The 23,212-nt window shown below is 48.1% G+C and overlaps 2 protein-coding genes and 1 long non-coding RNA gene across 4 annotated transcripts in view; 2 read left to right on the top strand and 1 right to left on the bottom strand.

The window, feature by feature from the left end:
* Positions 1 to 8,668: 8,668 nt before the first annotated feature.
* Positions 8,669 to 10,721, top strand: LOC308587368. The gene is made up of 2 exons (XR_014008334.1): positions 8,669 to 9,449; positions 9,562 to 10,721. It is a non-coding gene; the product is annotated as an uncharacterized lncRNA (long non-coding RNA).
* A 5,978-nt stretch (positions 10,722 to 16,699) lies between these two features.
* On the top strand, positions 16,700 to 18,709 carry LOC308587858 (uncharacterized protein). The gene is made up of 2 exons (XM_081195742.1): positions 16,700 to 17,207; positions 18,192 to 18,709. Exons 1-2 carry the CDS (start codon positions 16,872 to 16,874, stop codon positions 18,456 to 18,458), a joined length of 603 nt encoding a protein of 200 aa, XP_081051868.1. The 5' UTR covers positions 16,700 to 16,871; the 3' UTR covers positions 18,459 to 18,709.
* Positions 18,710 to 18,870: 161 nt separating this feature from the next.
* The window catches only part of LOC308587855 (ankyrin repeat domain-containing protein 45-like), a 9,846-nt gene continuing 5,504 nt past the window's right edge, over positions 18,871 to 23,212 (bottom strand). Inside the window, exon 4 of one of the 2 annotated variants that reach the window (XM_081195739.1) lies at positions 18,871 to 18,998. In XM_081195739.1, coding sequence (XP_081051865.1) covers positions 18,886 to 18,998 — 113 coding nt within the window. In that variant the 3' untranslated portion in view covers positions 18,871 to 18,885. Of the gene's footprint in view, positions 18,999 to 19,156; positions 19,315 to 23,212 lie in introns of those variants that run through there. The other variant, XM_081195737.1, reaches the window with a different exon arrangement.

Here is a 23,212-nt window from a genome sequence, read left to right as displayed (position 1 = left end):
CAACTTGCAACATTTTGATTAGATCAGTCATGGTCCATTGAACTCGGAAACAATGAATCGGGAGCTGTCAAAAGGTGAGGGAACAGACGCTCGCAGCCTGCAGTACCAGCGTGGCCGCCGCAAGGGGCGCTGTCCGATAATGCTGATTGGTCGAGGCGGCCGCTGTTTGGCCTAGAGTTCGGTCGTCCGGTCTACTCTCAATAAAGATAGGGTGGCGCGGAGCGCTAAACAGAGTGTTATCAATGCAGCGCTTCCTTATTTACGGAAGGCTTTTAAGAGATGGCCCTCTAAAGGGACATCTCTAGGGTCAGGGAGGGGAGATGCGTGTATGTGTGAATGTGGTGCTTGTGCGATACAAGTGTTAAATGGAAGGGGGGGGTTTTCCGGCGACAGTTCCCCCCTTCGGAGATAAGATTGCGAAGGTGGGTAAACCGCGCAATCCTTCTCTCCGCACAAATCAGTAAAAGTTAGATATGCCATACCTAGTGTCCAGATTATGGAGGTTCTCCAGGGGCCCCATCTCAATGCGGTTCGGCTGGGTTCCTGGTGCCGGTGGTCTGTAGGTGATGGTCGATCGCGGGCGTGGGGTGGGAAGGCAAGAGCCGCAAGTTTGACAGCACATCGGGAAGCAGTGGATTGCGCAGCAGAAGACAGCAATGCAGATAGTCACAGTAATGAGGATTAGGAGTCCGTTCCCTAAGAGTTGTTTTATCCAGCCAGACCCAGGCAGCCAGCTCCACAACTGGGTATCTGAGAGTCCTTCATGTTGGATGTCTTTAAGTCCATCCGCTAATTTATAGATGTTGTTAAGATGTCCGGTAATGTTAAGGGTTTGATCTGATACGTGTGTGCAGCACTCGGTTCCGACAAGGGCACAAACGCCTCCCGTCGAGGCGAGAACATAGTCCAAAGCAAGGCGGTTCTGTATCGCAGTCTGCCTGACTTCCGTCAACTCCGTCAGGATAGACTGAGTAGCTGCATTGGATTCCTCCATGAAATTTAACAGTATGTCCGTTAATTTAAGAATATCAACATGGTTGGAGCCAGCTCCATACGCGGGAAAGAGCCCGGCCATACGTTTCACTATTAGCCGCTACGTCGGAGAGTTGTGACAAGTCCTTTGCCCTCTTGTTGCGTCTCCTCCCGGGGGGTAGATCTAGGGTGACCCGGACTCCAGGCAAGATCAGGCCGAGATAACAAGTGCCACGGGAGTGGGGGCTGGCCCATACATAGCCGCGGTGGCCACAAACCCAGAACAACCCTTGTAGGCATGAGTCTATGCGGCCGGTGAGGAAGGTGCGGAAGAAGCACTGGGAGACCGGGGAGGGGTTCCAGGAGTCGGGTAAGGCCATAACGCGTCTCCATGCAGACATCAAACTGGGGTGGATAGAGGGGTTGCCTAGGTGCCATAGGGTAATTCGGCCATTCAAAGCAATGTCAATGGTGTACTTACAGGTGCTCTCGCCGATGACTTTGTCGCTCCCACTGAACTTCCGGCAAAGGTCGCCTGTGGTGGGTCCCGTTAGGTAGATGTACTGGTGGGTCAAGTTCACGGCAGTCAGGTTCCAGGACTGCACGTCAGCGGAGAGGTGCTGTTGCAGGGTGAGAGGTACTCCTAGGAATGGTATGCCACTGTGAAGGTGTGCGGGAGCATTGGCACAGATCCAGCACTCCTTGGTTGTTGTCTGTTTTGCTATTTGAGAGATTAATTTTACATAGGTGTTGGAGTGCCAAGTGGACAAAAAGTCATTATTGTTGGGGTTTTCGGATACTGACAGTTCCCCCCTTTGTCGAGGTGCCGTTCCGGCGGGGTGGAGGGGATCTTGGCGGAGTAGGTAGGTGAGGTTTGTTGCGAGACCTCCACACCTTTGGGGTCCGGTAGTGTCCCATTCTGCTGGTGGTGTAACCGAGTGGTGCCAGCCTTCGAGGTACGCTTTCCCGTCCCAACCGGAGGCGAGTCCGATGTCCCAGACGCAGCAGTACCTTCGTAGGCAAACTCCCTGTAGGATAGTTTGGCGGGGAGCAGAATCCACTCGTTGGCAGTAGAATCCGTAAATCAGATGGTTTGTGGGGTGATTCCTGTCAGTATACATTGACTCACCGCCACCATTGTCGAGAAGTGTCCAGTTCAGGGTTTGTAGAGGGGTGCCATCGGAAAAGAGTAGGTAGGAGCCATTGAGGCAGTGGGCGCGGTTCCAAGAATCGTCTTTGGTGAGGATGAGTTTGCCGAGTGGTGTGTAAGTGGGCGAGCGAATAAAAAGTTCCCAAGTTTGGTGAATAGTAAGGCTCGGGAGTATGGAATGGCGAAGGAGAACGCGGGTTTCGGGTAAGCAGAAATCAAAATCTCCTAGGCGGTCTGGGGTCCCTCTTTTTACCATATCAACAATTCCAAAGTCAAGATATTTGTATTCCATTTGTAATCCAGGGCACGAGGTGTGAGTGGTTATAGAGTGTTGAGAAAGGGCAGAGGTAAGAGAAAGAACGAGCAGGATGGTTACGGTGGTTGTCATTGTGAATGGCGGGTGGTGTCCGGCGGTGGGGGTGTGAAGCGGAGTTGCCAAAATGGAGCTGGAGCTGGCAGATGCTGCGCTGTCAAACGGGGCTGTCAGGTGGAGCTGTCAGGTGGAGCTGTCAGATGCTGCGCTGTCAAATGGAGCTGTCAGATGGAGGTGTCAGGTGGAGCTGTCAGATGGAGCTGTCAGATGCTGCGCTGTCAAACGGAGCTGTCAGATGGAGCTGTCAGGTGGAGCTGTCAGATGCTGTGCTGTCAAACGCGGGGCTGTGTGTTTTGCGGAGTTTGAGGCGGATTGGGGGTTGATCGTCCTGGTCGGCTGCTGTTAGTATTTCAGAGGTCCAATGGGCCGATGTGTGCAGTTGGTCAGGTCCGGTCTGTTGGGTCCGATTCGAGCCCCGATCTGGTCCGGTCTGTTGGGCCCGATTCGTGCCCCGATCTGGTCCGGTCTGTTGGGCTCGATTCGTGCCCCGATCTGGTCCGGTCTGTTGGGCTCGATTCGTGCCCCGATCTGGTCCGGTCTGTTGGTCGTCCTCTGTGTCGGTGTCGTTTTCTGCCGGGTGGTCTGGGATGCAGTAGGGTGAATCTCCAGCGGTAGGCTCAGGTGCTGAAGCTGGTTTGCAGCGTGTGTGATGCAACCAGGCCGTCTTTTCTGCTACCTTAACGGAAGTTGGAGTGGTTAAAAGTACTTGGTAAGGACCCTCCCAATTGGGCCGTAGGGGTACCTTATGGTAGGTCTTTGCTAATATCCAATCCCCTGGTCGGTACGGGTGGACATTTTCATCTAGGGGAATGTTTTGACCTGAGGCTGCATATTTATGTAGAAGAGTGAGTTGTTTCTGGAGCTGTATCACGTAGTTAGTTAGTTCTGATTCGCCTACCTCTAATTCTGATGTTGGAAACTGGGTGTTATATACTGGGGAAGGTCGTCCAAATAGCAATTCGTAGGGCGATATTTTGAGATTTCCCCGGGGGCATGCTCTTAAATTATGCAGGACTAATGGAAGGGCATTGACCCATTTGATGCCAGAGTCTTTGCAAAGTTTTCCCAGCTGTGATTTAAGCTGCTGGTTCATTCTTTCAACTTGTCCGGAGGAAGGAGGGTGGTATGGGGTATGCAACTTCCATTTGACTCCAAGGGCACTGGCAACTTGTTGGATTATGTCTGATGTGAAATGTGAGCCCCTGTCACTGTCTATGTGTCTAGGGACTCCGAAACGGGGTATGATTTCCTGTACCAGAATCCTTGCGACAATGTGTGCAGTTGCTCTGCGAGTGGGGAAGCATTCCACCCAACCCGTTAACTGATCAATGATTACCAAAGCATGCTTGTAGCCTTGGCAAGGTGGTAGATCTATAAAATCTATTTGAAGGCTTTCGAATGGGACAAAGGCCCATGGTCTAGCCCCTGGTGGGCGTCTGGCGGTATGTTTCGGATTAAAACTCTGACAAGTGTGGCAATTTTTGACGGCGGCTTTAGCGGCAACAGCAAGACCTGGGGCGTACCAGCAGCGTTGTATTGCGTCAATAAGTTTTTCTCTTCCCCAGTGGGTACACTGGTGTAGAACTCTTAGATGTTTAGGTACCCATAGCCTGGGCATTATGAGTCTTTTATCTGGAAAATACCAGACGCCATTTTCTGAGTGGGCTCCCTGTTCCTGCCACCTTACAATCTCCTCTGGGGTTGCAGTTTTGTACATCTCAGTGAAATTTATATCTGATAGGACTTGTGGTCCTTGGAACTCATTATCTGCAGAGAGAGGCTGAAGTGCGGCTTCTTGTGCTGCACTGTCAGCGCGCCTGTTCCCTGTTGACACTGGGTCCCTGCCTTTTGTGTGTGCTTTGCAATGTACGACTGCAATAGCCTCGGGAAGATGGATAGAATTCATGAGGCGTTGTACCAGGGATGCGTGGGCGATCTGAGTACCTGCAGCGGTTAAGAAACCCCTCTGTAGCCAGATTTGTCCGGTAGCGTGCACTAATCCGAAACAATACTTCGAGTCTGTGTAGATGGTGATCCTTTGCCCTGCCCCTAGTTCACAAGCTCTGATTAAAGCGATAAGTTCAGCCGCCTGTGCGCTGTATTTGGCATGGACGGGTCGGGCTTCTAAGGTCTCGGTATCAGTGACTATGGCATATCCACTCTTTCGTTCACCTCCCACGACCTTGGAGCTCCCGTCCGTATACAAGATGAGGTCAGGTTCTGCTAGAGGGAGGTAATCAAGATCTTCTCGTGGTTTTTCTACATGGCGGACTACCTGGGAGCAATCATGGTGTGGGGTGCCATCATCAGGGAGAGGTAGGAGGGTTGCAGGGTTAAGTGAGTTGACTCTTTTTATGGTGACGTTAGATGGACTGAGGAGAATCGCCTCGTATCTATTTAAACGTTGTATTGTAAAGCGCTGGCAGCCTTGCAAGCTGAGGAGGGTAGCAACAGCATGGGGAACGTTGACTGTTAGATCGTGTCCCAGTACAGTTTCTTGTGCCTTCTCTAGGAGCAGGGCTGCGGCTGCCACGGCTCTAAGGCATCCTACGTTTCCTAGTACGGTCGTGTCTAGTTGAAGGCTGTAATAAGCAACAGGCCTGTTCCTCCCTTGGAAGGGTTGTGTAAGGACGCCTGAAGCTACTCCTTTATTCTCATGCACGAATAGGGAAAAGGGTAGTCTATAATCCGGGAGTCCGAGGGCAGGGGAGGACCGCAGTTCTTTCTTAATAGATTCAAAGGCTTCAAGCGCCTCTGCGGACCATTGTAGTTGGTCTGGGGCATTGTCGTGGGTCATTGCTGTAAGGGGGCGGGTGAATTCCCCGTAGCGCGGAATCCATGCCCGGCAGAACCCACTCATTCCGGTGAAACCCCGGAGTTGCCTTTTGGTTTTTGGTAGGGGTAATTTGGTTATGGCCTCAATCCGGTCCGTAGTTAGTGCTCGAGTACCCTCTCCTAGGATGTGGCCGAGATATTTTACCTCCTTTTTGCAGTATTGTATCTTTTTTGGGGATACTTTGTGTCCCTTCTGTGCCAGTATGTTTAAGAGAGTCATAGTGTCCTTTTTGCAGGATTCTAGATCCCGCCCACAGAGTAAAATGTCATCAACGTAAAGCCTGAGGGCTGAACCCCCCGGCAGAGTCACGTCTGATAGATCTTGGTGTAATATAGATGAAAAGATCGCTGGGGATTCCACATATCCTTGGGGCAACCGGGTCCACGTTAACTGCCCTGTCTGCCAGGTGAAAGCGAAAAGGAATTGGCTTTCTGGGTCTACAGGAATGCTGAAGAAAGCGGAGCATAGGTCTATAACAGAGTAAACCACAGTTCCCTCCGGAATGGTGCTTAGGAGGTGGTGTGGGTTAGCGACTACCGCGTGCCGGGGGATGACAAAAGAATTAATGAGTCTAAGATCCTGGACTAGGCGCCATTTGACGGGGTTTGTGTTAGGCTTTTTGACGGGGAGAAGGGGGGTGTTGCAGGGAGAGGCGCAGGGGACTAAGACTCCCATCTTCAAAAACTCGTCGATCATCGGAGTTAATCCGTTTATTGCGTCTGGAGGAAGGGGGTATTGCTTAGTACAAGGAAAGGGTAGGTCTTTTCTGTAATTGATCTTGACTGGTACTGCAGACTTTAAGAGACCAACGGAGGTTGACTCGGTTCCCCATAAGGAAGGGGAGACGGTATTTAACAATTCGGATGGAAGGTCAATTGTGGTGTTATGAGCTTCCTGTAAGACTCCTTGAAAACTAAAGATGGATTCATTTGGCATGTGTAGATAAATCCCTTCCTGGCCACATTGTATGGTGGCGTTTAATTTACAGAGCAGATCCCTCCCCAACAGATTGACGGGGCTAGATGTCAACAAGAAGGTATGTTTAACAGACAACGGTCCCACGGAAACCTTCGCTGGTCGGGAAAGAGGGCAGTTCCGAGGGATTCCATCCAGTCCCATTACGGTTCTGGTTTCTTCCCCGGGTGTCAAATGGCTGTTAGTGAGGGTGGAGTAGGTGGCTCCCGTATCCAAGAGACAATCGTAGGACTGCCCATCGATTTTCATTGTGCAGATTGGGTCGGAAGATGACAGTTGTAAGACGGGACAGAGGAAGGAGAAAGAGGCGGGATCTGCTTCTAATTGTCAATGTGGTTGATACTCGTCCATCACCATTTCATGTGCTGAATGGGTGGTGCGGTTGGCCGGCTTAAAGGGATTCTGAGGATCTTGTGTGAGGTTCCTGGTTCTCGGTTGTGGAGGGGGAGGGCCCGCACGATGCTGTGCATGGGTCATGGGTTGAGTGGGTCCATAGGGAAGGTTTGACTCTCTGGGATTGGGGTAGAGAGATTCTTGGTAGTCTGGCCTGTAAGTTTTAAAGTCTCTATAGTCAGGCTTTGCAATTTCCGGTAAGAGGGGGCAAAATCTTTTTATGTGCCCTACTTCCTCACAGTTATAACAAATACGCCGGTCTCGGGAGTCGGTTCCCCTCGGTTTGCCTTTGTCTTTAAAATGGGGGGCCCCTCCAGCATAAGCTAATACTCGTGGGGAATCGGGCTTCTGATCTTTCTTTCTCCGCTCGTCTCTAGAATTAAAGACTGACTTGGCGATGGAAAGAATTTCGGTTATAGTCTTCCCGTCGTACCCCAGATGCGAGTTTAGGGCTTTCCGTATATCTGCCGTTGCCTGGTCTTTGAAGAAGCCCTTGACAATGACTTCATGCTGGGGACTTTCCGGGTCTATCCCACCCCAGGTTTTGATAGCAGAGACTAAACGGGAGTAATAGTCGGACGGGTGTTCTTCTGGTCCTTGAAGGACGGCTTGGACCTTTGTCCAGTTTACAGTTCGCTGGCCAGCAGCTTTTATTCCATCTAGGATGGCCTTCTTGAAAATTTTTAAACCCCATATGCCATTGTCGGTGTTGTAGTCCCAGTCCGGGTCGTTAAGTATCGTCTGGGCGGTCAATGGGTTCATCGAGGCGGGGCGATTTGGTTGGTAGCCTTCCCGGGTTAGAGCCTCCCCCGCTTTTGCCAATATTTCCCTCTCCTCTGCCTCGTTAAAAAGGGCCCCAAGCAACATATGTACATCTGCCCAAGTAGGATTGTGAGTGGAGAAAATGGTGGCCACCTGGCGGTGACACTTGTCAGGGTCGTCTCTTAAGGAGGGCATCTTGTCAGACCAATTCATCAAGTCCGAAGTAAGGAAGGGCTGATGAGTAAAGACCATACGGGGTGGGTCTCCTGCCCTGGCTGGGGGTATAGGTAATGCTCGCAGAGGGAAAGCACCTTCTATTTCTCCATTTTGCAGATTATCCCTGTTTCTAGTTCTGCTAGAGACAGGTCCCTCTCTTCCCTCGTTTAGAAGTTGCCCGTTGAGCAAGGGTCCAAGATCCAAGTCTACTTGGTCTTCTCTCAAGCTGGGAGCACTTGAGGAAAGGGTAGGTGGCGAGGCACTCGACATATTTTGTGAAGGAGCAGCAGCGAGTGGGTCCGCTACACTTGGTCTCAGTCCTGCACCTTGGGAAAGGGTAGCGGCTGTTGGATTTGTTGCGTCTTCCCCCGGTCCCGCACCCCTTCCGCCGGTTCCTGTCCTGTCTCCTGCCCCTGGTCCTGGCAATCGGGGAGCCCGTGGTTCGGGGTAGTAAAAAGGGACGAGGGTCCTATCCAATTGTTCCTCCTGGGCTCTAATCTCATCATATGGAGGGGGTCTAGTTGGTTTCAAAACTGCCATTTGACGGGCGATCTGAGCTTGTTGCCGTTGAAATAATTCGCGGGCTTCAACGAAGACATTCAGGTAATATAATTGTCGGGGTCTCTCGTCAGCCAAATGAGACTTAAGTGCTTGCATTCTTATGAGATTAAAGGAACCATGAGGTGGCCATTGAGAAGGTGGTTCCAGGTGGTGGGTAAAAGCGACCCACGAGATGTTACAGAGATCTCTCAGTTTGGATTTTGAGAGTCCCTTTCTCCCTCTCAGTTCCTTCCAGTTGAGGAGGACGAATTGTAGAGGGGTATCGGAATCCTCTCCGGAGCGGGAAGGCTTCATAGAAGCCTTGTCGCTAGGAGGAGTCCAGTCAGAGTATTTAGAAGCGTGGGCTCCCATTACTCTATTCTACGGATATGGGGTTCGCTAGCGATGTACACTACAGGGAAAAAGAGGGACAGACAAGGGAACACACACACACACGGAGAGGAGAAACAGAGAGAAAAAAATAGTATTCTTTCAGTAATTTAGGGACCTCAGTTTGTATCTATTGAATTTCAGTCCTACCTACCATTGATCTGTAGCTAACCTATCATCTGTAACTCCAAAATATCAGCCTTGAACTCACGGGTCTCTCTCTCTACCCGATATACAGACACAACTCCTAAAGTTCCACTGCAGTACTGCTTACACAACTGGTCCTAGTGTGGGGTCCCAATTTGTGAGCCACCCCTTCTACCCTCCACGACAGCCTCCTGCCTAGTCTTTGAGACTAAAATCGGAACCCCTACTGGACGCTTGCGCAGTGCAATGCCAGATCAAGGTCCGAGAAAATGATAGTTTGGAAAGGAAACAAACGACCTTGCGTTCTCACGTACCCGGGTCATCCCTAACAAAGGTCGCCAGGCAGGAGGGGCGGCTTCGTTTGCATAATAGACGAGAAAGGAGAGAGAGAGAGAGAGAGAGAGAGCTTGGATGGACGCCTCTGGACGACTCCGAGAGAGGGACGTCAGAGAAAAGGACAGTAAAGGGCCACGCTTTCCCGGACTCAATTCCAAGACGGAAAACGGGGGAGGAAAGGATAGAAGGAGAATTTTTCCTTGAAGGGCGCCTCCGGACGACTCCGAGGGAGGGACGTCAGAGAAATAATTAAGAGCCACGTTTTCCCGGATTCAATTCCAAGACGGAAAACGGGGGAGAAAAGGGACAGGTAGATTAAGGCGTACCTGGACGACTCCGAGGGGTAGCGCCGGAAAACAGTAAAGGGTACCACAATTTCCCCGGTCACACACCGCGTAAGAAATTGAGGGGAGAGAAAGAGAAAGGTTTTGGCGTACCTAGACGACTCCGAGAGGCAACGCCGGAAATCAGTAAAGGTGCCACAATTTCCCCGGTCACGCACCGCGTAAGAAATTGAGGGGAGAGAAAGAGAAAGGTTTTGGCGTACCCAGACGACTCCGAGAGGTAAGCGCCATACAGTAAAGTTCCGCGACCTCCCTGGCCACTTTCCGAAGGGGAGAATCGGGCTAGAAAAGGGTAAAGTTAGAGCGCACCCGGCCGACTCCGAGGGGCTACGCCAGAAATGAAAGAAGGAAAGTCTGGCTGTCGTGGGGTCGTTACTTTCCACCCCCCTCCCAACGTGTTTTACTTCAAACCATACTCACGTTCGAAGTTGTCCCCCGCAGATCCCGGGATCCTTTTCTTTTAGCCGGCTTTTACCTCGCCTTTGCTCTCCCTGGTCGAGCTTCTGGTGACGGTTGATTACCGCCCGCAAAGAGGAGGCAGGGAGAGGAAAAAAGGATCCCCGGGCTAAAACTGCCCAGTGGCGCCCGATCCCCTCTATCTCCCCTCTCACCTTTGCAGGAGAACCAAGGGTCCCTGAGTACGGTCGCCAAAAACTGTTACCGGAAAATCCGAGGGCTCTCTTGGACAAAGGAAGACACCGACCAGGGCAAGTCAGAGCAAAACAGCAGCCAGTAGGCTTGGTCTTTATTTTGGTCAGAAAACTGTCGCGACAGGGCTCCCACCGTCCACGAGGTGAAGCAAGATGGAAGCCCCGAACAATGGGAGACCCCAACTTTTATTAACCACTAATCCCCTTGACTACACCCCCAGAATTACATCATATATACATCATGATTTTATTAAAGGACAGGAGGAGTCAAGGAGGAGTTTCCCAGGTAATCCGAGTATCCTGACACCTGGCGGAGACCACCTCTCCCCCTCCCCACATGAGTCATTTCCATAAACAAAGGAATGGGCGAAGTTTCCCTGCCCCCTGAGGGGAATCCGGTCGGGGTCCTTTGTCGGAGTCCGTATTGAATACACTACCGTATGCAGTTTATTGTGTTCCTGATAGCTTTTCGTCTGAGCCCTCCCCGATGGTTATCAAGGCAGCCCCGCCATCCGGAGAAGGGCCGTTGCGTACGTGACTGCACGGTTCAAGGCTTATGGCCGATCAATCCCAGCTCACCCCCCTTTGATAGTTCTTGTAATATGCAGTGAAATAAAAGTGATCCGGTGAAAATCCATTGTACGGCTGATTTTTGGTGAATTTATAAAGAATATAGTCACTGAAGTTCAAAGTACTTTCCTCTTTCGGAAACAACTTGCAACATTTTGATTAGATCAGTCATGGTCCATTGAACTCGGAAACAATGAATCGGGAGCTGTCAAAAGGTGAGGGAACAGACGCTCGCAGCCTGCAGTACCAGCGTGGCCGCCGCAAGGGGCGCTGTCCGATAATGCTGATTGGTCGAGGCGGCCGCTGTTTGGCCTAGAGTTCGGTCGTCCGGTCTACTCTCAATAAAGATAGGGCGGCGCGGAGCGCTAAACAGTGTGTTATCAATGCAGCGCTTCCTTATTTACGGAAGGCTTTTAAGAGATGGCCCTCTAAAGGGACATCTCTAGGGTCAGGGAGGGGAGATGCGTGTATGTGTGAATGTGGTGCTTGTGCGATACAAGTGTTAAATGGAAGGGGGGGGGGTTTTCCGGCGACAGTTCAAATAATACTGGAATAGATTGTAATAAATAACAATAACAATAAATAATAGAACAACAACAACAAATAAATAAATAAATACAAATGAATAGATAAATAACAGAATAAAATACTACTAATAATAAATAAAATAAGTGGATGTAATTTATTTATTTATTTATTTTTTGAAAATTATTATAATAAAGAAATAAATAATGATAAATATACATTAATAATAATAACAGAGAATAAGTGGAATGATGTCACATACCAAGATTAAATTGATTAATTTATTAAACAAATCCATAGATAAATATATAAATAAACAAATAACATAAAAATAAATAAATAAAATAAAATTCATTAATAATAAATAATTTACATATATTTCAGAACCCTCAGTTGGTTAGAGCGTGGTGACAATAACGTCAAGGTTGCAGGTTTGATCCCTGTACGGAACAATTATATATTCCTGCTTTGCATGGGGTTGGACTAAATGACCCTCAGGGTCCCACACAGTTCTAGAGAGCCTGGATAGCTCAACTGGTTAGAGCATGGGGCCGATAATGCTAAGGTTGCTGGTTTGATCCCCGTATGGGAGCCCGGTATATTCTGCATTGCAGGGGATTGAATGAGATATTATAATATGAAGTAGGAAGCATCTTATTTTAAGAAAAATTTTTAAATAAAGAATAATAATAATAATAAATATTAATATATATAGAGAGAGTAATAAATAGCACACGCAAGCACATTCTAATGGGATAAACAATTAAACATTTAACTGAATGCTTGAGAATCATTGTTTATTGTAAGTAAAGCAATCATTAGTTAGTATATTTGTTTCAGAGTCAATAACACGTCCCTGTACAACCGCTTGTAAGCGGTGGCACGTGTTTGTGGCAGTAGCTTTAGCATGCTATCCTTGGCGCCTAAGAGGAAGCGCTCTGCAACGGAATCAACTCACACCTCAGGCTGCATGGGTGCCAATAGCCGTAACTCATCGGGGGTGCCACATGGATGGGATAATAACCCCAAACATATTTCACACTGCCTAAATGCATTTAGATCGTTCATTGATGATTATGAGCAGTGTTTTTTCCGATCAATCCCCTATAATGAATAATTATTTCATATCATCGCCAGTTACGGTAGACAATTGATAGTATCAGTAATTAATTCTACTTACAGTGGTAGTTGATTGAACAAATAATACTGGATTAGATTTTAACAAATAACAACAATAATAAATAATAATAACAATAAATAGATAAATAAATAAATATCAGATAAATAATAATAGAATGATAACAACAACAATAAGGGGGTATAGCTCAGTGGTAGAGCATTTGACTGCACATCAAGAGGTCCCTGGTTCATATCCGGGTGCCCCCCCCAGCTCCCTCCTCTCCGAATGAATTCTTCGATCGGGCACTAAGACTTATCCGGAATTTTGGTTACGAGGCACTCTTGGCAAAATGTGACATAGTCAGCCTTCTGTCTATTGCCAGTTCATCCCAATGACTCTCATTTGCTGGGATTCAAATTTCAAGGGAAATATTACATTGTCAAGGCTATGCCGATTGGTTGTTCTGCAGCCGGCTCGGCCAGACTTTGCTCCATATCCTTCCTGTGTTAGGAGTAATGGTCAAGCAGAGGGGAAGCAGTTCATTTTGAAAACATAGATACACGGGGGAGCAAGGAACCTCGCTGGTTCAGGACACAGTTCTAGGAATGATGGTTTCTATGTTAATACATTTTGCCCTGCTGTTAAGGACTTTCCCTCCCAATATGCTCTTAGGGATGCCCTCTGGTCTCTCTGAAGCACCATGAATAAGATCAGCTAAAGACAGGATGTTTTGCAAGATGTAGTCTCAACAGCACCTTATCACAGCACTATCTAAGTTTTCTTTTTGTGTGGCTCTGCTTGAGTTTTGTTTACACTCAAGGTACAAACTGATACCTCGGTGACTTTCTACTCATTGGGAAACCCAATACTGGCGAATGTGCCTCCCTTCTGGAGGTCTTCTCAGCTTTGGCCCAGGAGCTGGGAGTTCCCCTCACAGCAGATAAGGCAGACCCTCAACGCATCTTACTTGCCTGGGTATAGAGCTTGACGCAGCAGCTCAATCCGCCCGCCTGCCAGTGGGGGAAATAGTTGCCCTTAACGAAACTATTTGTCAAACCCTTCACAAAATAATAATAATAATAATAATAATAATAATAATAATAATAATAATAATAAAGTCGCTCTTAGAGGGGCCTAGTCCTTGCTAGATCATTTCAACTTCGCATGTAGAGTAGTTTCACCAGGCCGCCCATTTCGCTCCCGCTTAGCCAGGTTGTCAGCGGGCCTCAAGCACCCGCACCATAGAGTAAGACTTATCAAGTCAGTCAAGGCGGATTTTGAGATGGGGATCAGATTTCTGGAACACTACAACGGAGTCTCCCTATGGCTGGAAATCCTTAATTTGGCCTCTGATTTCCAGGTCCACTCCAATGCACGTGCCCGCCTAGCCAGGCTGTCAGTGGTCTTAGACACCCGCACAACAGGGTCCGCCTCCCCAGGTCAGTCAAGGCAGATCTGGAGGTGTGGACGACTTGTCTGGAGATCTACAATGGGGTATCTCTATGGCAGGATGTCTTGAATCTGTCATCAGACTGTCATCAATCCAAGAGGAGTATGCTGCGCACTCCTTTCGCATCGGGGCGGTGACCATACGGTTTACCGGCTGAAAGAATTATGGACATGGGGCGTTGGAAATCTAACGCATACCGGGGTTATATCCGGAAGCCCGTCTAAATTCCCCTCACTCCCCCCCCTGGCATTCCTCTTGATCCGGTTCTCCGATTCTCTCATTTCAGGTACTGATGTGGTTCGATTGTGGGTTATCGGCCACAGCATCGTATATTGGGCAAAACGGCGCGCAGAACACAGGGGCTGGGATGCTGAGCTACGACTACCCAGCAGGGTCAAAGTATCATGGATCACTAGGAGGGGCATGCGTTGGGAAGAGTTTTTCCCAGCCGTATCCAGGAAAATCGCTGCCGAGGGCCCACCCAGTGCCCTGGTCATCCAGCTGGGCGAGAATGACCTGCCTTATAGAAAAGGGGTGGACTTGATGTGGAACATTATCAATGACTTGGAGTTGTTGAGGGGCATCCCATGAAAACATTGCAATAATTTGGTCATCTTTGCTGGAAAGGCGATGTTGGCGGGACGCGGAGAAACCCGTGGCCGTGAATAAGGCAAGGAGGATTGTGGAGCGCGCGGTGGCACGTAGAGTGGCTGCGTTGGGCGGACGGGTCATCCAGCACCCATGCATACGGTTTGACAAGGAAATGCTTTATCGCTGGGATGGTGTGCATCTATCTGATGCTGGCAATGATATTTGGTTGGCAGATATTTTTCAAGGCGTTAGGGATTGGTTACAGGTTTGAGGGTATTGGCGGCGAGCCGGCTTACGGCTCGGGTGGCGGTAGGCATTGGCCGGGGTATTGTTATGCAAATGAGGTTGGGGGGGAGGAACGCCATCACCTCCCCCAATGCTTGAAGGGTAGTTCGTTAAAGGACTCCGAGGGGCGACGCCTCGTCCGAAACCTACGGAGGCTAGGGCCTAAAGCGCGCCCCCGAGCGGTAACCCCTCGGGGAGCGCCTAGGGATACGCATCTCGGGTGGCTCCCCCTGTTGGTGTTTAACCCTTCCCGGTTAGACCGGATAGTCGGTTAGGGGCCAATGCCTAAAGCCAATACCCTTCTTACCTGTAATCAATAAAGTTGTGGCCATTTACGCCCATTAACCTAAATTTCTGTGTCCGTTGTCTTTATTTATTCCACCTGTGGGGGGGGAGGGAATAGCCACGCAATGCCCATTCCGAACTTCAGGAGGAGGGGGGGTTGCGGGCTCACGACCCCGCCCACACATAAGGGATTCCCTTATTTGCATCCCCTGCAGCACCAGCCAATCGGCTGGCGGCAGGGGCGGGCCTTCCAGAGGCCACATAAGGTCGGGGCAGCCCTCTGCTCGCCCCTTTTCTTCCTAGCTGCTGACGCGGTTTCCCACCCACCCGCCCTTTAGGTTTTGCCACTGACCTTGCTATGGGCTTCGGCTGGTCGGCGCAAGGGGCCTGGTAGGAGTTTTTCCATTTGGCTAATTGGCTGGTTTTCGGAGCCACTTGGTTTTTTCGCCTACCTCGTAGCAATTCGTCACAACTCCCTCGGTTTTGGCGGTAGGCATTGGCCGGGGTATTGTTATGCAAATGAGGTTGGGGGGGAGGAACGCCATCACCTCCCCCAATGCTTGAAGGGTAGTTCGTTAAAGGACTCCGAGGGGCGACGCCTCGTCCGAAACCTACGGAGGCTAGGGCCTAAAGCGCGCCCCCGAGCGGTAACCCCTCGGGGAGCGCCTAGGGATACGCATCTCGGGTGGCTCCCCCTGTTGGTGTTTAACCCTTCCCGGTTAGACCGGATAGTCGGTTAGGGGCCAATGCCTAAAGCCAATACCCTTCTTACCTGTAATCAATAAAGTTGTGGCCATTTACGCCCATTAACCTAAATTTCTGTGTCCGTTGTCTTTATTTATTCCACCTGTGGGGGGGGGAGGGAATAGCCACGCAACAGCCAAATTCTTGTATGATAGACCCCTTGGGGATACGTGTGAAGGAATGGGGCTTTCCTGAACTGCCTGTGTCTTCCGTGGGACTGCAAGTGTGGTGGCCTTGTGTTTGGAGTATCAGACTGACACCTAGGAGAGCAGGGTTCAAATACCCATTGCGTCATGGAGTTTTCTGGGTGACCTTAGTCCAGGGGTGGCCTATCTGGTTTGCCGCCTGAGGCAAAATGGGAAGGTGCCACCCTGCACGTGTGCCATCCACATCCCCTTGCTGCCCCTGCCAAAGCCTTGCTCACCAGGGGTGCACAGTTGTGGTTGCAGTGAGGTCTTGCAAGAGGGTGCAGAGGCCTCCAGAGACTCTTATGTAATCTCGCCAGAAGCCACTGCAGCCCCTTCTCCTCACTTCTCCGCCTCTGTCTGCCTCATGGACAGACCAGCTCTGCCTTAGACCATTCACCATCTCTCAGCTTAGCCTGCCTCAAGGGTTGTTCTGAGGATAAAATTGGGAGGGACACCATGATGAGTGCCAGAGTGCATGGAAACGCCATTTCCCTTCCTGCCACAGCAATACCTATTTATCTACTTTCGAACTTCTAGGTTGGCAGAAGCTGGGACAGAGCAGTGGGAGCTCACTCCATCACACACATTCAAACTGCCAACCTTCCAATCAGCAAGCCCAAGAGGCTCAGACCACAGCGCCACCCATGTCCCCCTGAATTATCTGACAAATATAAAGTAAGCTTTTGAAAATTCCCAGTTTTATAAACTCTCCATACTTTGCACTGAGAAAAGTGCTACTGAGAAAAATCTTGCAATCATAATGACATCATAGAAGCTTTCATGTATAAAGATCAGGATCCCCCTTTATGACATCACAGAACCCTTCCCCAGCTGATGGGTTGATTATATTGCCTACATTCAAATCTCTCCAGTGCTCAGGCTGAGAGCTTGGTCATGATGGAAGGATTTATTTGATTTATTTAAATCTTTTTTTAGACAATGAATATGAACTTAAACAGTTATTTGCTACTATTCCTACACAGGGAACATCAATTAGCAGAAGACATTTCTTGCTGAAAATTTCACAGAATGTTTTCTCAAGGTCCTTGTCAGGTTTCTCTCCTTTGGACAGTCTTATTGTTTCAAGATGTTATTGGCTTTTGTGAACGACCAGCTTGGACAAGAGTTGCTTGGGAAATGACTCCACAGGATCTGGAACTACTGGCGACTAAACAGCAATCTAACTGTTTTCGTGATTCAATGTGTCAAGTATGCCATTGTTTTACTGGCTTAGGACTATCCAAAGAGTCTCTAGAAGTTGTGTATGCTGGTTGTAAAGTAGCATTCCTCATAGTGTGTGGTTTAGCTGTCCACTACCTGTTTACCAAACTGAAACTGAAATTGACACTGGCGAAACCCACAATGGTAAGATATTCTCAATTAGCACATTGTCTGGCTCCCTAGCTTTAATTTCTGACCTTTAACTCAGATTCCAATTTAATAGAAAAATATATGTAAAAAAACAAACCATGAGTCTTAATGCTGATCCCAGTCAGAAGTACTTTCTAAGTAACACGTGTCAGGACAAGGTGAGCACAGCCACACTATAAATCTACTGGTTTTATTTAACATCAATTTCCTCTACAGAACCCTGGAAGTTGTAGTATGAGCTGACAATTCTGTGAGAGATCCTTAGCACTCTCAGAACTGTGATTTCACTAATTCTTTGCAAGGACAAAACCATGTATAGTCTGGTGTGTAGATATGTCCAATGTGTACTTTGTACACAAAAAACTAAATTTTGAACAACTGAACCACCTGGGACTCTACAGTGAACTGGCTAAATATGTGCCTAATTTATACTTTTACCTACTTATACCTACTTATATGTTAAAGAATCAAGTGATCTCGCTATCTAATAAGCTCAGCTTTCACAGAACAGCAGATAGAAGACCAATGAGCATACAGTGGTACCTCGGGTTACATACGCTTCAGGTTACAGACTCCGCTAACCCAGAAATATTACTTCAGGTTAAGAACTTTGCTTCAGGCTAAGAACAGAAATCATGCTCCGGCGCTGTAGCAGCAGTGGGAGGCCCCATTAGCTAAAGTGGTGCTTCAGGTTAAGAACAGTTTCAGGTTAAGAATGGACCTCTGGAACGAATTAAGTACGTAACCAGAGGTAGCACTGTACTACCATAAAGCCAAAGGGAAGGAGTAGGAGATGTTGTTTTTTATGCCACAGGGTCAAATCCAGGACAGCAATCTAAGACCAGGAGTACAGGGATTTCAGACATCAAATTCCTCTTAAAAGGCATAATAGAGTCAGTGAAAGAGATGGCAACACTATTTAACTTGTAAATTGCTTTCAATGCAAAGTATTACTCCCTGTTTTTCCATTTTTCTCAGCCCTGTAGGACAATTGTCCAAGCACCTGCACTTCCAGTTGCTACCAAAGTGAATGATGAATACACCCACAACATGGACAAAATGCTCTACAGGCTGGTGGCCAACACCTCCAAGATGATGAAATACATGAAGCATGTTGCTCACCGTTACAAGAAAGAAGTCAAATATCGCAAATTAAGCAAAAAGAGCAAAGCAGATGAATTTGATGAAGACGAACAGTTCTTCCCAATTTGTCCCCACAACCACAGCTCCAGTGGAGACACATAATGCATGAATGCATGAAACCCAGGTTCTTCCCTGCTATGTTCAGCTCTTCCTTTCACAATCTTTCCAATCATACTCTTAAGTCAACAGGGTAACACAATAAACGGCAAAAATCTCAACATGCTTGATCAACCTTTTTGAGAAGAATTTAATGAAGAATCTTGTGGATGATTGAGGTGAAAGAGGCCCAAATGAAAGGCTATTAAACATTTATTTTAAAAAAAATCTACCCAAAAATTAAAGCCTGTATCTGATATGCTGTGATTCTTCCATATGACCCTGCTGTATTAAGCAAGTTCAGTTTTGCACAATTAGGATAAACAATGCTGCATTTGTCTGTCAGAAGATTCCTTTTTCACTGGTAACAAAAATACTAAGTTAGCAATTAAATACCAGCCCTCCTCAATATATTTCATAGCTAGCCTTACCACTAAGGTAGCATTTCTATGGCAGCAGCAAACAAAAAGGATTTCCCTTCCATTGCTATCCTGATATAGCCTCTGCTCAGGAACAAAAGGCAAAAAGGGTCATAATGCATGAAACCTAAAAAGCAGGCAAACAGGCAGGTGACTCCAAGGAAAGTAGAGGGTGGACAAGAGATGCAATGACAGAGGCTCAAGTTTACGTGAGCTTGAACTCACCTGACAGAACAGTGTAAGACATCAGGGCATGAAAATATCCCTCAGCAACCAAGCAAAACCTGGTCTGATATATTTGGTTTCCTCTTCAACGTCCCTCCCTTTCCTTGGAACAGCTGTGCCTGCCACCCATTGCATGGTCAGTCAGCAATAACACTTTTTGCAGCCCTTGTTGAGGAACATCTCTTCCCTTTAGTCACTGAGGCTGCCATGCACACTCCCTACAGAAATGATATAGAAGAGTACTCATCGTTGCAGTGTGTGTGTATGCCATCCCAATCCACACAAACTCTTCCTGGGAAGCCAACGCAACGCAGAACACAAACCAAACCAAATCAAATACAGTAAATGCAATCAAATGTATCCCACAAACACCATGTAGAACATCATCCTGACTCAGCTAAGAACTAAACATGGAATCCTCACCAGTGAATGTGCCTTGCTGTGTTCCCCTCACTGTTAAATGTGTGGACCACAGCTGGTTTTCAACTCAATTTAACTATTTAGATTTGAGGTATCCCCTGTTCAGTCATGTCTTCAGGTGGGCATGATACTATAATTAACAAGGTAGCTTCATGACCTCATCACAATGGAGCAATTTCTTGACCTTGACCTTTCTCCCGTTCTCAGAGGCATACCTAGGCTCCCTTGTGCCCTTTGCAAAGAGCTGTATTGGTGCCTGCAAAGCTGGGAGAAACTGTGGAAGCCAACAAACAAATTGACTATGGGGTGAGCGAGACAGAGCTCCTGGCCTAGGAAGTGTCTCACTGAATTCAAAAGAGACTTACTTCTGAGCAGGCATATACACGGTTGCACTATTAGGGGCACCAAATATTGGCATTGCAAAGGGCACTGCTTTAAGCCAAAGCCAGCCACTGCACATGGGGGTTGGAGGGGGGAGAGGATCCATTTTCCCAGGTGTTGCAAGCAGTGCCAGAGAGCCCTGTCACACACCAAGGGGCTTCTGGCAGTTCCCTCACTGCGAGAAGTGATCCGGCCAGAGGAGCTTCTCAGTAGTGGTGCCTGCCCTGTGGAACGTCCTCCCATCAGAAGTCAAGGAGATGAGTAACACTATAACCTTTAGAAAACACCTAAAGGCAGCCTGTATAGGGAAGCTTTTTAAGGTTTAAAGTTTTATTATGTTTTTATATACAGTGGTGCCTCACAAGACGAAAAGAATCCGTTCTGTGATTCTCTTCGTCTAGCGGTTTTTTCGTCTTGCGAAGCAAGCCCATTGATGGATTGGCGCTATTAGCGGCTTTTAGCAGCTTTTAGCGGCTTATCTGCTGATCAGATCAGCTGATAAGCGGCTTAGCGGCTTAGAAAAAGGGGGGGAAAGGGGAAAAAACCAGCAGGAACTCGCAAGACATTGTCGTCTTGCAAAGCAAGCCCATAGGAAATTCGTTTTGCGAAGCACCTCCAAAACGGAAATCTCTTTCGTCTAGCGAGTTTTCCGTCTTGCGAGGCATTCGTCTTGCGGGGCACCACTGTACGTTGGAAACAGCCCAGAACGGCTGGGGCACAAATAATAAAGTATTATTATTGGTCTGTCCATCTCTACTAGGGGCAAAGAGCAACCCAGCTTTCCCACCTCCCTCACGGCTCCATCACCCTTTCACTTCAGCAGGGCAAGTTCCTCAGATTTCCTTCTTTCGCCTCTTCCTCCTCCCCTCATGCCCCAACTGTAATGTGTTGGGGGCCACTATTACTGCAAAGACGGCCATGCTGAAGACAAATGCCTGCTCCTCCTGCTGCCTGAGGCAGGGAGTTGGTGAGAGCGATGATCCATAGGGAAGCCTTGGCTATGGCTCCAGCCAAGTTGGGCACAGCTAAAGCTGGAAGGAGAAAAGGTGGATTCACAGGCCCTTTCTGCCTGTGCGCACACTCACCTGTGGCACGATTTTCACTCCCCACTGGGATTGCCGCCTTGGTGGGTGCCACTTCACCAATGTCTAGGTATGCCCATTCTACAATGGCTAGCCACCGTTGGACTAGACAGGCCTTTGGTCTGAATCACTAGGACTCACACCTATGTTCCATTGTAAACTATACACTGGCCTGTATAGTACTCTGAATGTCCAGCCAGGAGAACATGATCCTTGGGTTTGTAAAAACATTCAGGCACCCACCCCGCTGTCTGATTCCAAATAAAGAAAGTTTTTTTTAAGGAACTAGGCTGGTAGTACAGATAGTTTTAAGCAAAGTAAATTGTTTTAGCATTCAAGTCAAACATTGGCAGGAACTGAGTAGGAGGAAGGGTAGGGGGATATTTGTTTTGCATTAAAATGTAAAATCTATATTTAAAATCAGTAATATTTTTAAAAAGTGTTATGTGACTATTCACATTTTAAAATACACATACAGTCATACCTTGGTTCTCAAACAGAATGCGTTCCAGGAGTCCGTTCGACTTCCGGAACTGTTCGAAAACCATAATAAATATTGATGTTTATCTTTCTTCACCCTTGTTTCTTCTTCTCCTTCATTCATTAATTAAATTTGTATACTGCCCTATACCTGTAGGTCTCATGCAGATCTTCCCTGGTGGGGTAGGAGGTGCCATTTTGGACCCAAGACACTTTGGCATCTGAGGTGGACCCATCAAGTGCAGATCAGGTGGCTAGTTTTCATACATATATCAGAGATAGCCATCTGACCTGTACTATGCAAATATACTCATAGAAATTACAGGGAAGGGGAAGAGGAGGAGCCCCCTCCCTTCTAATGAGCCCCAGTACAGAATAACATAAAAATAAGAAATTAAATGCATTGAAAAAGCTCAGACTGTTGCACTACTAATAGGCACGCCACTCGTGTCCAGTGATGTGCAGTCATTGGACTAGGGAGACTAGGCTAATCCCCTAAATGTTTCCCTAGTGCCTGCTTCCCAAAGCCCGGGAAGCTTCTGCCTGGCTTAGGAAGAGAGGCGCAATGCTCCTACGGGTCCAAGAGCCCTCCTGCCACCTTCCCAAAGTCTGCCTAGCTTTAGGAAGGAGGCAGCAGAGCTCCACATCCTGTCAGAGGCCTGGTGCCTCCTTCCCAAAGCCCAGGAAGCTTCTGCCCAGCTTAGGGAAGGAGGCACGATGCTCACGGGCATGACACCAGCCCCCTCCCCCCAACTGCCCTGGCAAGCTGCTGCCTCTGGCCCTAACTGTTCCCCTACAAAAAATTTCATCGCACACCACTGCTAGTGTCCATTACAGCACTGCTGCAGGACACTTCCCCCTCTGCAACCAGGCGTGGTGGAAGCCAATGGAAGGATGGCAACAGCAAGACATTGCCACCCAAGTGCCTTCGAAACAATACAAATGCCACAGTACTCTCGGAAAGACACAGAAACACTCAGGCACCCACACTTTTAACCAACAAAGGCCTGTCCAGGCTGCCAACATTTTGGCATAGGACTGTGTCTTGGAAATGGGTGCTTGTTACAACAACATCAGATATATGGTGTAACGTGCTTAAATGCTGCTGCACCATAAAACCTCTCCCATGCATACCAGCACCAGACTAGCTATGCCCTGATAAAGACCATGGAGCTTTTTATACACAGCTTTCTTGCTTTTAGGATACCTAGCATCCTAGAGAAAAAATCAGTTTAGTGTCTCATCTTCTGACTTTTCTTTTTCTATGAAAACCAGCAATTAAAGTGTTTTACAGTATACAGTTAAGCATTATCACATACTAATATCTGCAGATGAAGCTGCTATTAAAGGCATAGGAACAGAGGTCAGTTAAAAAGTTGGACACAGTAACTTGCACTGTGTTGGCACTCGTTTTCAGAAGCGCCTGCTGATCATGGTACATTCAAGGCTGGTCACGAGGCCATGATAGTTCAAGCGCATTTGACTTGCATGATTTCAATCAAACATGGCTTGAAGGTGGGATGGTTGAAATTGTACAAGTCAAGGCAGGGAGCTTAAAAGCTCTTTTCATGCTGGGTCCAATCAGGGCTGCCCAACACATAAAGAGCTTTTAAGTTCTTCACCTTGCTTGCTGGGCAAGGCCTGTGCAGCATGCTGGCTCTGGAAGGTTCTGGGATACTCCTGCAAGATTTTGTGGGACAGTCTGAGTTCCTGTAAGATCTTGCACAAGCACCACTAGCCTTCTAAAGTTGCT

This window comes from Podarcis bocagei (assembly GCF_964188305.1).
Source record: "Podarcis bocagei genome assembly, chromosome: 5".
Lineage (NCBI taxonomy): Eukaryota > Metazoa > Chordata > Lepidosauria > Squamata > Lacertidae > Podarcis > Podarcis bocagei.
This window is presented reverse-complemented; position numbering and strand designations above follow the sequence as displayed.